The sequence below is a fragment of the Puma concolor genome, chromosome E4 (assembly GCF_028749965.1).
Source record: "Puma concolor isolate L17-30 chromosome E4, mPumCon1.1.hap2, whole genome shotgun sequence".
NCBI classification, from domain to species: Eukaryota; Metazoa; Chordata; class Mammalia; order Carnivora; family Felidae; genus Puma; species Puma concolor.
This window is the reverse complement of record NC_141683.1, coordinates 42,553,420-42,570,067: the sequence shown is the minus strand read 5'-3', so window position 1 is coordinate 42,570,067 and position 16,648 is coordinate 42,553,420. Positions and strand designations below refer to the sequence as shown.

At 38.7% G+C, this 16,648-nt stretch overlaps 1 protein-coding gene across 9 annotated transcripts in view; it reads left to right on the top strand.

Moving 5' to 3' along the window:
- Window positions 1–16,648, top strand: part of ACBD6 (acyl-CoA binding domain containing 6) — a 215,283-nt gene that overhangs the window by 3,809 nt on the left and 194,826 nt on the right. For 8 of the 9 annotated variants that reach the window (XM_086693804.1, XM_086693810.1, XM_086693806.1 and 5 more), the window contains exons 2-3: window positions 3,308–3,372; window positions 6,281–6,377. The exons of the other annotated variant lie outside the window; for it this stretch is intronic. In XM_086693804.1, the coding sequence (XP_086549930.1) occupies window positions 3,308–3,372; window positions 6,281–6,377 (162 nt within the window). The remainder of the gene's footprint in view (window positions 1–3,307; window positions 3,373–6,280; window positions 6,378–16,648) is intronic. 9 annotated transcript variants of the gene reach the window in all.

Genomic DNA, 16,648 nt, shown 5'->3' with positions numbered 1-16,648 from the left:
AAAGTGAATAAAGTGAGCCAGTCACTTTAAGGAAAAAAGTTGTTAGTATTTGTTGCCAATGGTAACATTTGAACCTTCAAGTGAAAATTAGTAGTTTGGAAAATCTGTATCTGCCGTATGAACCAAACAGCTTCCTAATACTTAAAAACTTTTTGATGAGATTAATGGTGATTTTAATGATTGTAAACTTTTGCTTTTGTGTAATGGACTGTGTCAACATTTGGGAGGAATGCACAACTCAGTGAACCATATTTTCCAAATATTGCATGAAATGTTACAAATTGTGTGTGAGTAAAAGATCCATTCAAAGTGCAAGTTAGGGTGCATGTGTGGCTCGGTTGGATTTCCGACTCTGGCTCAGGTCATGATCTTGTGGTTTGTGGGTTTGAGCCCCACGTCGGGCTCTGTGCTGACAGCTCAGAGCTTGGAGCCTGCTTCAGATTCTGTGTCTCCCTCTCTCTCTGCCCCTCCCTCGCTCACGCTCTGTCTCTCTCAAAAATAAATAAACGTTAAAAAAAATAAAAAAAAAAAAACGAAGTGCAAGTCAGACCAATGGATTTTATTGTAACAGTATGAAAAGTTCATTGATAGGACCTCAGAGTCCACATTGCATCTAACCTTAAAGAAACTGCCACTTGTTGAGTTTTGGTGTGGAATCAAAGAAGAATATCCACAATTATCTGAAAATGCTGCTAAATTCTTCTCTCATTTCTAACAACAAATCTGTGTGAAGCTGCATTTTCTTCATATACTTCAAACAAAGCAACATATTGCAGTAGATTGAATACAGAAATAGATAAGAGAATACAACTGCCTTCTATTAAGGCAGACGTTAAAGAGGTGCAAAATGTAAAATGATGTCACTTTTCTCAATGAAGTTTTTTTGCTTCATATAGTTACTTTTATAAAATTTTGTTATTAATTTAATGAGTTTATTTTTAAATGAGTTAATGCATATTTTAAGAAGTCTTCTAATTTTTAATATGGTAAATATTGATAGAGACAACTCACATAAAGCTTCTTGGGGTCCTCATTTTCTAAGAGAATAAAGGCATCATGAGACCAAAAAGTTTTATAACTGTTCCCCTTAGATCCTCTTTTCCTGGCCAGAGATGGCTCACCATCACCACATGCATGTTCTAGTGAGGGAGGGCTCAGGGAAAGGGAAGGACAAGCCCCCCTTTCTTTCCTTTTTTTTTATGTTTGTTTATTTTTGAGAGAGAGAGGGCAAAGAGGATCCCAAGTGGGCTCTGCGCTGACAGCAGAGAGCCCAATGTAGGGCTCGAACTCACAAACCATGAGATCATGACCTGAGCCAAAGTCAGTCGCTTAGCCAACTGAGCCACCCAGCCACCCCATTAAGGAAGATATTTATATCACTTTCACACACATCTCGTCCCTTGAACCTTAGCTCAAGTTGCGTGACCACATGTAACGTTTAGCTGGATGACCATGTGTCTGGCCAAGATTTCGTGTAGGAGAAATTGAGAATAGATACTGTATTTGTTTCTGCCACTGGCTGGTGTCTGGATAAAAACCAAAGGTAGTAACTGCAGCTGTTTTTATGATGTGTCATAGTTTCTCTTATGCTTCTAATAATCCATCTGCTTGGGTGATTTTAGAGATGCCAGAACTGAAGCCTAGATTCTATGTGGTATGTAAAGCAAAGTGGTATAGAAAAGGAATATTGGACTTCGGAGTCAAACAGTCCTAAATTCAAATCCTGACTACTAATTCAGGATTTGCTAATGTAACGTGTGAACTCCAGCACCCCTCCTCAGTTTTTCTGTACTCATTTATAAAATGAGTTTGTAATGGCAAACCTAACAGGCAAATGAGTTGTATGGCCCAGTTGACGTAACGTGTGAAACTTTTGTTTTATGGTGATCAAGAAATGCAGTTCCTGTTCTCTCACTGTTTCCCCTTTTGGTCCCATTATAATAGATCTACTCCTGGGTAAAGGTACATTTTAATATTCATCTGAGGGCCATGTGATTGTTTGCTAAACAAATGATAGAGATGATTATTATGAATTCAGAGATGGATGAAATCATTGTAGACTGAAAGGGTTCTTACATCTGAACTTTTGAGTGGGACTAAAAGGTGTAGCATTTTGAAAGGCTGAAGGAAGAGAAGGCATTTCATGTGAGGGCAATAACATGAGCAAAACAATAAAAATCCCTAAAGCAGTGAGTAGATCTGCCTGGTTAGCGAGTAGACCATCAGTTTGATTTTAGCAAAATTCAAGTGTATAAGAGTAATAGTAGATAGTGAGTAGGTCTCTGAGAAGTAGATGGGGTCGGGTTGTGGTATTTAGCATTAGGAAAAATAGATATTTGGTTGAACATGTGCCTGACATATTCATTCCACATTCATCAAGCATTTTTAACAACCTTAGGTTAGGCATTATATAAGGTGCAATGAATGTGTTAGGAATGGTTTCCTAGCAGCTGTGTTCTGACAGAAAGATGAGACTTTACACAAAATTTTCTAATACCAGGTAAAAGTGAAAAGTGCTTTCAGAGGTATACAGAGTAAATGCTGTGAGAGTTCATCAGAAAGAGAGATTACTTCTGCCAGTGGGAATCAGGGGCTGTATAATGAATTCTACACTTGTGTGAATTTCATTTGTTTATTCACAATGAAAATAATTATTGTATAGTTTTACTACAAATGTTATTTGAGGTTTTACAAATAAGTATTGACCATAAACAAGAAAAGATTATTGTGGAGTAGATAGAATTTATATTGTTGTTGAAAAACCCTTGAAAATTTTTTGCACGGCTTTCAGCATCTATATTTGTACTGATTAGTTTCATAATGGGATACTTTACAAATAGTGTGCTTTATCCTGGAATTTGGGAGAGAGAAAATGCTAATAATGTAATGAGAATCAGCATAAACAATGTTATGAATTCTGATAAATTGTACTATAAATCTTGTTTTTTGCATGTTTAAAAATTCTTCAATAGAATAAATGGTAATAAGGATTACATAATCTGTATTTATAATTTGCCTTACATATATAATTTGTCTACTAGTTTAGGAATGCCAGTGTTTGTTACCCATGTTTTTTTGTGTATCACAGTGTTAGACAACAGTTGTTTTATGTGGTAAGCCAAAGCAGCCTTTATTTAAAGTTTGTTTTTTGTTTGCTTTTGTGAAGAATGTTAAGTTTTGTTATTTTATATAGATATTTTCTAATCTATAGTTACTAAGTATACATAATAAATTTGAAAATAAAAAGTTTCTCTGGTATTTCTTTGAAAAATAAGTTCTTGATTTTTTTCCCCCTCCCTTCAATTAGGTCAAAGTTGGAAATTGTAATACTCCTAAACCAAGCTTCTTTGATTTTGAAGGAAAGCAAAAATGGTAAGAAATTCTTGGAATCTAATGAGGTTGTTGGAAATGGTTTGGGTGTTTAAGAATTAGAAAGTAGTGAGCGGATTAAAGAATTATTTTTATGTTAATCTCTCTGCTATAGACTGTACTAACAACAGGCAATTGGGAGAGAGATTAAAAGAATCCGCTTTTAGCTAAGTATCCTAAAGGATTCTCATACCATGATGTTGGTATATACTTAGTCCACAACAGACATACACTTCTTACATATGAATAGCTTCTTAGACAGTGACCATAAGAGCTATTCCTTGAGATTTTCCTATCCTGTCATACAGCCCCTAATGGATCACCACTTCTGTCCCCTGGAAGAATCTTTGGAAGAAGGACAGGAGGATGGGAACAGAGAACAGGATAAATCCTCATTTTTACCCCTCACCCCTGCCCCAATTTTATCTTCTCATTTCTATTGCTCTTCTGTTCCTTACCCTACCCACACCACAGTGAAGACGTGCTTATAATAATCTGTTGGGGAGAAAGTGGGGGGGAAGATACTGAGTCCATTTCTTTCCTGAATCCGTAAGAAAAAATTATACCCTCCCCAGTTTTTTTACTTATAATTCAGAGGTACCTTCTTATCATATGAGGCCTTATTTACTCTTACCTAAGTGAAAAAAGAGCAATCGTGTACAACAGGGACCCTTAGTTACAGAAGGAAGGACTTTGGAGTGTCAGTCTTGGGATTAACAGTATAAAGGATGGGGTTTAAAAAAAAAATATGGTTGTAGAGAGAAGGGTGCTAGAAAAGGATTCTAACTTTACATTTTAGAGCAGTACTCCTCAAAATGTGGTCCCTGACAAGTTGCCTCTCTGGCGACAGCTGTTACCCAGCTGTAAAGAGAGAGATGCAAAGCTTGAACTTAATGCAAATCAGTTATGTCATTAAGCCCCTGTTTAGTTCAGCTTTTTTTGGTGTAGGACATTCTCAGTAAAGGAAGCATTGCTTTGATCTCCATTCTGGCAGCATCTTTCTTTGCTAATGATGACAACTAGTTCTCTGACACTTTATTACCGTTGTAGAGAATAGCTGATGAAACTTTTATTGTTTTTTTGTTTTAACTTAAAAAATTTCATAACTTCAGCATAATTTTTTCCTATATGCTTGCCTGTTTTTTCATTGTTTTTAGCAATTTTAAAAAGTTTTGATTTTACAACCACATAATAATTCAAGCAAGAATCATCAGTGGATGCTGAAACCGTTAGATGAAAAACTACTGAGGAGCAGCATTTACACAATTCTGACCCACCGTTTACTTTTTAATTACAAGGAAGACAACTGGGAAATATTGCTTCTAGGTCTTTAATCTTATCATTGATGATGGGACAAAGTGATGTTATGTGCCCCCTGATGTGATGCATGATAAAGGACACTCACCTATATATTGCTCTTGCCAAAGCATTTAACCTGATTCTAATCATGATTGATCATTTTTGGCAAGAACACTGTAGGTGAGGAAACAATCAGAGAAATCCAAATTGATAGATCTTTTATAAAACAACTGGTTTGGACTCTTAAAAAATGTCAATATCATGGAAGACAGAAAAAGCTAAAGATACATGAAATCAATGCTATGTGTGAATCTTGATTGGCTCCTGGTCTAGGAGAAGAAATCTATACAGGACATTATTGGGTAATGAGGGAAATCTGAAGGTAGTCTATATATTTACATAACGGTATTGATGTTAAATTTCCTCACTTTGAAATATGCTGATGTATTTAGAGATAGAGTGTTAGGATGTATTCATTTATTGACTCAGGAGAGCCAGTAAAAATAAATTTGGAAAACCTCAGCAAGATGTTACATTCATTATGGGAGCAGGAAGGTGGTAAAAACCTGTGGCACTGAATTGTGTTTTGTGCTGGATCAGTGGATCTACTTCCTGGTTGGAAGCAGAACGGGGAGGACAAAACCAAGAAAGAGCCTATCTTGGCAGCTTGAAGAAAAAAGAAGAAAAGGATGACCCAGAAGGGGGCACAGGATTAAAATATTACTCTTGGGGGGCGCCTGGGTGGCGCAGTCGGTTAAGCGTCCAACTTCAGCCAGGTCACGATCTCGCGGTCCGTGAGTTCGAGCCCCGCGTTGGGCTCTGGGCTGATGGCTCGGAGCCTGGAGCCTGTTTCCAATTCTGTGTCTCCCTCTCTCTCTGCCCCCCCTCCCCCGTTCATGCTCTGTCTCTCTCTGTCCCAAAAAAGTAAAATAAACGTTGAAAAAAAAAAATTTAAAATATTACTCTTGGTATTTATATTGCAAGTAGTCCCTACCTTCTTACTCATTAGAATTCTTATCTCTGTCCTTACCACCCCTCACTTTTGAAGTCCCTGTCTCACGACCCACTACTGGCAGCTTACAGATGAGATAACAGCAGAAGGGAAAGGTGTATTTCTCATAGCTTAAATAAGAAGTTTGAAGTATTTTCCCAGGAAATATTGTTTCTTGTGCTGATTGGTTCCTATGTTACTGAAATGCTATAAGCACAGTTAATTCAAAAGGTGGAAACTACTTTTATTGGTCTGTAGATCATACATTCTCAATAGGGATGAAAGGTGGGTTTGGGGGAGTTATAAAATCTTCGATATTATAGTGGTTTGTGATCTTCCAAAATTCAATTGTTATACAATGTATCTGTGTTACTAAAATTTCATGGGGGAGGGTGATTAGGAAAAAGTGTTTAAAAAGGCTCCTTAGGTGGTGGGATATAAGGTGTGCATTGGTATAGACCAAGGTAAATGCAAAAAGAGACCTACTCATCTGTGGCTTATTAGATCTATATCCCACATCCTTAAAATGTGTATGCCAATTTTTTAATACTAAAAAGGAATGTGCTGTTTGCATTATTTCCATAGTTAATGATAGGTCATTTTGGATATTCTTTACTGTAGGGAAGCATGGAAAGCCCTTGGTGATTCAAGCCCCAGTCAAGCAATGCAGGAATACATTGCAGTAGTTAAGAAATTAGATCCAGGTTGGAATCCTCAGGTAAGATTTGATGATTGTAAATAATGCTTTCCAAAAACATGATCTTCGTCTCTCAAATAAAGGTTTAAAACCAAGTGTAGGCTTAAGTAACATTTTTAAAGTTTTATTTTCTTAAAAGATTGTAAAGTTATTATAATATTTACTTGTCTCAAAATGCTGTTGCTTGAATGTTAACATAACCAGCTACTGATTCTGAGAACTCCTCTGAATTATAGAGAATTTTTAAAAGTATAATCATAATTTCAATTTTGTAAAAACTCCGTTCATGTCAGAATTTGAAAGAGTTTAACATGAGATAATCATTATCTTGAGAAATGGTAGGTTTCTCTTGGATTTTTTTTATGAACACTTCTGTACATGTACAAAATGCTTTTTGATGGGGATAAAATGTAAGACATGCTTTCTACCATTGTATAGTTTAAAGTATATTATAGAAGATAAAACATAACAAAATATGATTATAGTATAAAACAGTAGTAATATGAGTGCTAGGGAATCCCATGGAAAGAGATTACTTTGGACCTTGGGGGTATTGGATGTTGTTCACTTAAGTGTACGCTTTTTTCCTGGTAACTTATTGGAGAACATCTAGAAAGAACTTAATAACAGTGGGGTTGCTATTTTATTTGAAAAAAAATTTAAAAACATGGTTGACAGGTGTTTTAGTGGAATAAAGACTACTTTGGTATCATGTAAAAAATTCAAATTGAGAGGTTCCTGGGTGGCTCAGTGGGTTGTGCCTGACTCTTGATTTCAGTTCTGGTCATGATCTCATGGTTCGTGAGTTCAAGCCTGCATCAGGCTCTGCACTGACAGTGTGGGGCCTGCTTGGGATTCTGTCTCTCTCTTTTTCTCTGCCCTTCCTCTGCTCATACTCTTTCTCCAAAATAAATAAACTTAAAAAAATGCAAATTATTACTTTTTATTAATAATACTTAGACAAAACATTTCAGTAATGAATGAATACAGCGATTTTCAGATTTTTTTGGTAATAATTGATTTCATTGGTACACATGTTTTACCAGTTTGAAGGAAGTTTGTTATATTAATTATGGAATCCTGCTTAAATTTTTTTTTTTTTTAGTGTTTATTTATTTTTGAGAGACAGAGTGTGAGTGGGGGAGGGACAGGGAGAGAGGAAGACACAGAATCTGAAGCAGGCTCCAGGCTCTGAGCTGTCCATGCAGTTTGATGCAGGGCTCGAACTCACAAACCATGAGATCATGACCTGAGCCGAAGTCGGATACTTAACCGACTGAGCCACCCAGGCGCCCCAGTCATGGAATCTTAAAATGTCTTAAAGATTATATCTTATGACATAAAAAAATCTATCTTAATTGTGACTATAGACAGGGAGAGATAACCAGCTTAGGGTATCTTTAATGATACGACTGGTTTTTTGAAGTCATTGAAACATTTCCTGATGTTTTTGATGTGTGTGAATATTCATTTTCAGAAATATTCCATTTTGTTAATATCTTTTATAAAACAAGTTTGCATACAAATACATATCATAGAGGTCCTAAGAACTTCATATCTGAAATTCAGTGGTCAAAATAGGTGCCTCTCTGAGCTGAACTCAGCCTGAACACATGGCACAATGTTTAAAAAGCAAAACAAGGAGGGTGTGCCTGGGTGGCTCAGTTGGTTAAGCATGTGACTCTTGGTTTCAGCTTAGGTCAGGATCTCACAGTTCGTGGGTTTAAACCCCACATCGGGCTCTGCTCTAACAGTGCCGAGCTTGCTTGGGATCCTGTCTCTCCCTCTTTCTCTGCCCCTCCCCCACTTGTGCTTGCTTTCTCTTTCACAATAAGTAAACATTTAAAAATACATAAATAAAAAGCAAAAAAACCCTTGAGTTTGAATGCATTTTGGTGAGTACTTGTCAGTCACTGTGGTCTTAGTTCTTCCCTATTGATTTTACTTGACTGTTTCTGATGGCTGGCCCATGTAGACATTTGAGTTTAGAACTTTTTTTTTTTTTTTAATGTTTATTTATTGTGGGAGAGAGAGAAAGCACAAGCAGAGGATGGGCAGAGGGAGAGAGAGAAATAATCCCAAGCAGGCTTCATGTTCAGTGCAGAACCTGACGTGGGGCTTGATCTCATGACCATGAGATCATGACCTGAGCCCAAATCAAGAGTCAGACGCTTATATACATTGGAATACTACTTGGCAATGAGAAAGAATGAAATCTGGCCATTTGTAGCAACGTGGATGGAACTGGAGAGTGTTATGCTAAGTGAAATAAGTCAGCCAGAGAAAGACAGATACCATATGTTTTCACTCATATATGGATTCTGAGAAACTCAACAGAAGACCAGGGAGGAGGGGAAGGGGGAAAAAAAGTTACAGAGAGGGAAGGAGGGAAACCAAAGAGACTCTTTTTTTTTTTTTTTTTTTTTTTATTTTTGGGACAGAGAGAGACAGAGCATGAACGGGGAAGGGGCAGAGAGAGAGGGAGACACAGAATCGGAAACAGGCTCCAGGCTCTGAGCCATCAGCCCAGAGCCTGACGCGGGGCTCGAACTCACGGACCGCGAGATCGTGACCTGGCTGAAGTCGGACGCTTAACCGACTGCGCCACCCAGGCGCCCCCCAAAGAGACTCTTAAATACTGAAAACAAACTGAGGGTTGATGGGGGGGGGGGGTAGGGGGAGGGGAAAGTGGTTGATGGGCATTGAGGAGGCACCTGTGGGATGAGCACTGGGTGTTGTATGGAAACCAATTTGACAATAAATTTCATAAAAAAAAAAAAGAGAGATGCTTAACCAACTCAGCCACCTAGGTGCCCTTGAGTTTACAACTTCTGGTAAATGACAAAAATTATGATTTCTTACCTTCAGTACCTTAATTACTACTAAATAAAGTTGTGTTAACTCTCACTCTTACAAATGGTTACAGAGTCCATGTGGTTAGATAATTCTTCCTTATGGAAATTTAAACAGGCAGTAAGGATGCTTTTTAAAAATATCTGAGGGGCGCCTGGGTGGCTCAGTCGGTTGGGCGTCCAACTTCAGCTCAGGTCACGATCTTGCTGTCCGTGAGTTCGAGCCCCACGTCAGGCTCTGGGCTGATGGCTCAGAGCCTGGAGCCTGCTTCCGATTCTGTGTCTCCCTCTCTCTGCCCCTCCCCCGTTCATGCTCTGTCTCTCTCTGTCTCAAAAATAAATAAACATTAAAAAAAAAAAATTAAAAAAAAATATCTGAATCTCAAAAATTAAAAAAAAAAAAAAAAAGAGGGGCGCCTGGGTGGCTCAGTCGGTTGAGCGTCCGACTTCAGCTCGGGTCATGATCTCACAGTCTGTGAGTTCGAGCCCCATGTCGGGCTCTGTGCTGACAGCTCAGAGCCCGGGGCCTGCTTCAGATTCTGTGTCTCCCTCTCTCTGTCTCTCTCTGTCTCAAAAATAAATAAACGTTAAAAAAAAAAAATTAAAAAAAATAAAAAAGTAAAAATATCTGAATCTCAGGGCACCTGGGTAGCTCAGTCAATTGAGCATGTGACTTCGGCTCAGGTCATGATCTCATGGTTCAGGGGTTTGAGCCCCACATTGGGCTCTTTTGCTGTTGGCACAGAGCCGCTTCAGATCCTCTGTCCTCCTCTCTCTCTACCCCTCTCCTGCTCTCTCTCTCAAAAATAAACATTTAAGAAAAAAAATCCAAATCTCACCTATTGAGCATAAACTTGAATAAACCAAGCAGAATCAAAGGTACTTTCAAATAAAGATCATTCTTCAATACATTGTTCTAAAAATATTTTGACATCCATAATCTAGTTGTAAAGAGGAATTTTATGTTTTGTTTACATTTTTTTAATGTTTGAGAGAGGAGGAGAGAGCACATGGGTGGGGGAGGGGCAGAGAGAGGGAGAGAGAGTCCCAAGTAGGTGCCATGCTGTCATCACAGAACCTGATGTGGGGCTTGATCTCATGAACTGTGAGATCATGACTAGAGCCGAAATCAAGAGCTGGACGCTTAATCGACTGAGCCACCCAGGTGCCCTGTTTACATTTTTGTTTTTAATTTAAGCACTCTGAGCTGGTCCCCTTTGACACAGCTGTTTTCCCCTTTCTTTTTGACTGATATGAAGTTGATCATAACTGAAATCTCAAGACATTTGGTATTCATTCATTATCTTTTAGGTTAAAGAAATCATTTTCTTTTGATACTAGTTTCTGCAAACAAATAATAATGCCTCTCAATGCTGAATGTGCTAAGCTCTTTATATGTATCATCCTTTGAAATCTTCACGAGAATCTTAAAAATTAGATTAGAAACTATTATTGTCTTCATTTTAAAAATGAGGAAATTTAGGGATGTCTGGGTGGCTCAGTGTAAGTGTCCCTCTCCCTCTCTACCCTTCTCCTGCTCTCGCTTTCCCTCTCTCTCTCTTAAATAAATAAACTTAAAAAAAAAAAGGGGCAGCTGGGTGGCTCAATTGGTTAAGCATCTGACTATTGATTTCAGCTCAGGTCATGATCTTGCAGTTGGTGCGATCAAGCCCTGTGTGGGGCTCTGTGCTGACAGCACTGAGCTTGCTTGGAATTCTCAGTTTCCCTCTCTTTTTCCCCTTTACACGTGCTTTCTCTCTCTTTCTCTCTCTCTCAAAATAAGTAAACTTTAAAAAATAGAATAAAATAAAAATGAGGAAATTCAGGCACAGTGACTTAGTATCTTATCCAAGATTAGCCAGCTAAAAAATGATGGTGCTGTGATATGCACTTTTATGTATAGGAGTCCAGGGCCCCCACTCTTCACCACTCTGCTATCCGTTCTGTAGCTGACATTTTATATTTACATGTATTTACACACATATATATTTGTGTATATATATAAAATGTATATATTGCATGTAAACTTACGGATGTGTATATGCATGAAAAATTCAAATAAAAGCAGCTACTGATTTAATCAGAGCTCCATGGAGTGAAGTATAAAATGAAGTATGAAATGAGCAATGCTTTAAAATGTAAACCCTTGAGGGGCGCCTGGGTGTTTCAGTCAGTTAAGTGTCCAACTCTTGGTATCAGCTCAGGTCATGATCTCATGGTTCATGAGTTCAGGCTCTGTGTTGAGCTCTTTGCTGGTGGCGTGGAGCCTGCTTGGGATTCTCTCTCCTCTCTCTCTGACCGTCTCCTGCTTGCTCTCAAAACAAATAAACATTAAAAAATGTAAACCCTTGACTATGTTTTCTGTTATGTTTCATCTTATCTCAAGAATGTGCTGTTGAAGGTCTAATCAAGGCAATTCTTTTGCCTTATTTGGTTTTTTGCCAGGGAAGAAGGGTGAGTTTTTATTTTGGTATAAATTATTATTTTTTTGACAAATAAAAATTATATATATTTAAGGTGTATTTGATATATGTATACAGTGTGAAATGATTATCACAAACTAATTAATGTATTCATCACCTCTCATAGTTGCCATTTGTGTGTGTGTGCTGAGAACACTTCGTATTTATTCTCTTTAGCAGATTTCAAATATATAATACATTAACACTATATTAACTAATAATGGTATGTTATTAACTAATGTGTACTTCATATAATTAAAACAATTTTTTAAATATGTATTTATTTTTGTGAGAGAGAGAGAGAGTATGAGCAGGGGAGGGGCAGAGAGAGAGAGGGAGACACAGAATCCGAAGCAGGCTCCAGGCTCTGAGATGTCAGCACAGAGCCCAATACAGGGCTCAAACCCATGAACTATGAACTCATGACCTGAGCTGAAGTTGGATGCTCAACCGACTGAGCCACCCAGGTGCCCCGATAAAATTTTTTTTAAAGTTTCAGCAATAGTACAAAGAACTTTTGGACAGTCTTTATTTAGATACACCACTTATTTATGTTTGCTTTAGCATTCTATTTACATGCATATACTCAAAATTTTTCTGAACCATTTTAGACTTTACCACTAAATACTTCATTATTTCTTAGAACAAGGACTTTCTCTTCTATAACTACACCATAATTATAAAAATTGGGACTTTTTTGGTGTTATGAGTTCTTTTGAAATTGCCTTTTTTTTAAATCCCTGGGCTCAGAGTCCCTGTGGGGCATTGTACACACACCCACACGCACACCCACACACACCCACACACGCACTAACTGTATACACTTAAGGTACATACCATGATTTGATATACATATAGTGAAATGGTTACTACAGCCAAACTAATCAATATATCCTTTCCCATATAGTTTTTTTTTTTTGTAATGAGAGTACCTGATATTTACTCTCTTAGCATATTTCTAGTATTCATTATGGTATTGTTTATTGAAGTCATCATGCCTTTATGTTATTTATTTTATTTTTTTAAAGCTCCATATCCAATGTGGGGCTTGAACTAATGACCCCAAGATCAAGAGTTGCATGCTCTACTCGCTGAGCCAGTCAGGCACCCCTATCATGCCTGTATATTAGGTCTTTAGATGTATTCATCCTATACAGCTGCAACTTTATACCCTTTGACTAACATCTCCCCATCTCCCATTCCCTACCAGCCCATTAGTAACCACCTACTCTACTCGCTGCTTCTCTGAGTTTGACTTTTTAATTTCCTCAGATTCTGCATATAAGTGAGATCATACAATATTTGTCTTTGATTTATTTCACTTGGCATAATATCTTCCAGGTTCATCTATATTGTCACAAATGGCAGTATTTCCTTCTTTCTCATGGCTGAATAATATTCCATTGTTTACATATAACACATCTTTTTTTTTTTGCCTTTTTAAAAATTTTTGTTTATTTTGGGGAGAGAGAGAAAGAGAGAACGAGCATGTGCACGAGAAAGGACAGAGGATCCAAAGCAGGCTCTGCACGGAAAGTGCGGGGCTTGAACTCATAAACTGTGAGATCATGACGTGAACTGAAATTGGGTCAGGTGCTTAACCAACTGAACTACCCAGGCTCTTTATCCATCTTCTGTATCTATTCATCCATAGGTAGACACTTGGGTTGTTTCTGTATCTTGGCTGTTGTGAATTATGCTGCAGCAAACATGGGAGTGCCAATATCTCTTCAAGATTCTCATTTCATTTCTTCTAGATGTAGAGTGGAATTACTAGATTGTATGAGGGTTCTATTTCTAATTTTTTGAGAAATCTCAATGCTGTTTCCTGTCTTGGCTGTACCAATTTTCATTTTGGTCAACAGGATGCAGTAGTTCTCTTCTCTCAAAATCAAGAATTTTAACATTAAATTCAATATCACTGTTGAATCCATAGTCCATATTCAAATTTATCATTTATTTTAAAAATCTGCTTTATAGTTATTTTATTATTTTTTATTTATTTTGAGAGAGAGAGAGGGAACATGCACAGGCATGCAAGTGGGGAGAAGGGCACAGGGAGAGGGAAAGAGAGAATCCCAAGCAAGCTCCACACTCAGTGCAGAGGCTGATGCAGGGCTTGATCCCATGGCTGTGGGATCATGACCTGAGCCCAGATCAACAGCTGGATGCTCAACCGACTGAGCCACCCAGGTGTCCCTCCTTCAAAGTTATTTTAAAACATTCTGATCCATCATCCAGTCCAGGATCATGCACTGCATTTAGTTGTCTCTTTAGTCTCTTTTAGTCTGCAACAGTTACTTAGATTTTCTTTTTCTTTCTTCATTGTGATAGGTTTGAAGAATATAGGCCAGCTCTTTTGTAGAATGTCCCCAGTTTGGCTTTGTCTGCTGTTTCCTCATAATTAGATTCAGATTATACATTTTTAGGAGGAATACCACAGAATTGTGTCCTCAATGCATCATACCAGGAGATACTTGATGTTTATTTGTCCCAATATTGGTTATGTTAACTTTGATCACTTGCTTAACATGGTGTCTGCCTGATTTCTCCACTGTAATGTTCCTATTTTCCTCTTTGTAATTAGTAATTTGTGAGGAGATACTTTGAGACTATGTGTCCTTTTCCTAATCAGATTTCATCCACTAGTTTTAACATCCATTAATGATTTTTCAACTCCATCATTTCTTCTACATTTATTATTTGGCATTCCGCTGTAAAAGTGGGCTTTCCCTTTTTCTCTATTTATTTACTTATTCATTTTCAAGAACTATGAAAGATCTAGGATTGTACCCTACTTGCAAACTAATAAGTTAGTCTGTTACTGTTTCTTAGATGCTGGCAGAGGTACAAGACTCCTGGGTCTGAGCCAAAGGACTTTATTATTCATGGCATGGCAAACTGTATGAGATTCATTTGATTTGCATTGGTTTCTCACATCCCCCAAGTCCCACAGGGATGATGCAGGTGGGCCTAGATGGATTCCTACATATGCAGTCGGTTGTGCTATAGCAAAGGAGCACTGAACTTTTGGGATTCACCACTTTTATAGTAGGTGGAAGCAAGCCTGCTCTTTGTCAGGAGTTGGGAAGACATTACCTCATCCTTGAGGGTTGCTTGCTGCACACACAACCCTGAGAAATGGCCTAGGTAGAGAGTGGTCAGAGCCTGGCCTACTGACAGAGAATGTGCTGATTGCCTCTCCCAGCATTTCATGTATTTATATCAGTACTGTATATGCTTAGGGATTTCTGTTTTATTCAGTGAGTTATAATCCATTACTCATCCTTAGTTATTTGGCTACTGGGAGCTCCTTCAAGATGGTTCCTGTGTCCTTTTGATATGTGTCCATCATTCTTTGAGCAGTTTCTTACTTTTTGGCACATGATGTTATAGGCTATATTAGTTTCCTAGAATTGCCATAGCAAAGTACCAAACACTGGTACTTTGTAGTTGAAAACAACAGGCATTTATTCTGTCACAGTTCTGGAGGCTAGAGGTCCAAAATCAAGTGTTAGCAGAGCCATGCTATCTTTGAAGGCTGTAGGGAAGAATTCTTCCTTGCTTCTGCCAGCTTCCAGTGGCCATAGGTGTTCCTTAACTTGTGTCAGCATAACTCCAGTTTCTGCTTGTGTCTTCACATGGCCTTCTTCCCTGCGTGTCTGTATCTAAATTTCCCTTTCCTTTTTCTCACACAGACACCAGTCATTGAATTTGGGATCCACCTCAGACCTCATCTTAATTGTCCCCCCACCCTGATTTTTGAGGTATAATTGGCATAGAATATCATGTAAATTTAAGATGTAAAACATATTGGCAGAGTTTGGTAAGATGGCAGGGGAGTAGGAGAACCCTAGGCTCACCTTCTCCCACTGATGCAACTAGATAACTAGGAAGTCATTCTAAATACCTAAGAAATTGACCCGAAGAGTGGCAGAACAAACTTCATAACTAAAGGCATAAAAGAGGCCATATCCAAGAATGTAGGAAGTACAGAGACGTCGTTTGGAAGGGAAATGGGTTGTGGCCACTGCAGTGGGAAGGGAGCCTTGGTTGTGGAGAAGAGTGAGAAACAGACTAGCACACAGGGGAGCACATGGGGAAAACGAATCTCCATAGCAGTTGGGTTGGAAGGGTTTTAAGAAGGGCTGGATTTCATGAACTCTTGCAACCAGCAGGGCTTAAAGCCTTGACTTTTCAATGTCGGTGGGCTTGGTTTGGGAGAGCCTGTAGGGATTGGGGCTGCTTTTGGAGAGAAAGCAGGACAAACAGGCTGTGGATGTATAGTGTGGAAACAATGATCTGAAGAGTGCTTCTGGCACAGTGGGAAAGTTATTAGCTCATCTCAGAGTGTATGCTAGAGAGGCAGAATTCATGGAGAAATCCCTCCAGGAACAAAGGAACTGGCAGATGCCATTGCCCTCACCTGCCCCACAGCATAAGAACAGAGCCTGTGGGAACCAGCCCATCACCAACACTTGCTACTTAACTTGCTTACACTAAGCCCTTCACCCCATGTTTCGTTGGAACCACCCTTCCCAGTCAGGCTTGTCTCAGTCCCAGGATGGCAGGACCCCTCCCCAAAAGACCAGCCCAGACTGTTGTCCATACCACATCTCCCTTCTGGGAATTTTGCAGGACCTCACTTCTGGAGGCAGTGGTGACAGGTCACATTTCACAAGCAGATCAGAGCATACCTACTTAAAACTTAACCACATTCAGGCCAGAGACAAAACACTGCCCACAACAGGCAAAGAGAGTCTCTGCAGACAACTGTCCTGAAGGAAAAAGCAGCCAGGACACACAGAGCACACACAGCACACATTAGAGGCACTCCCTGAAACACCAGGTCCTGGGAAACAGGGGACACTACACTGCAGGACACTACAGGACGTCTTCTTCATAAGGCCATTACCCTCAAGAACACAAGAAGTAGCTGACTTTTCTAACACAGAGAAAGAGGCACAGAAACTTTGGC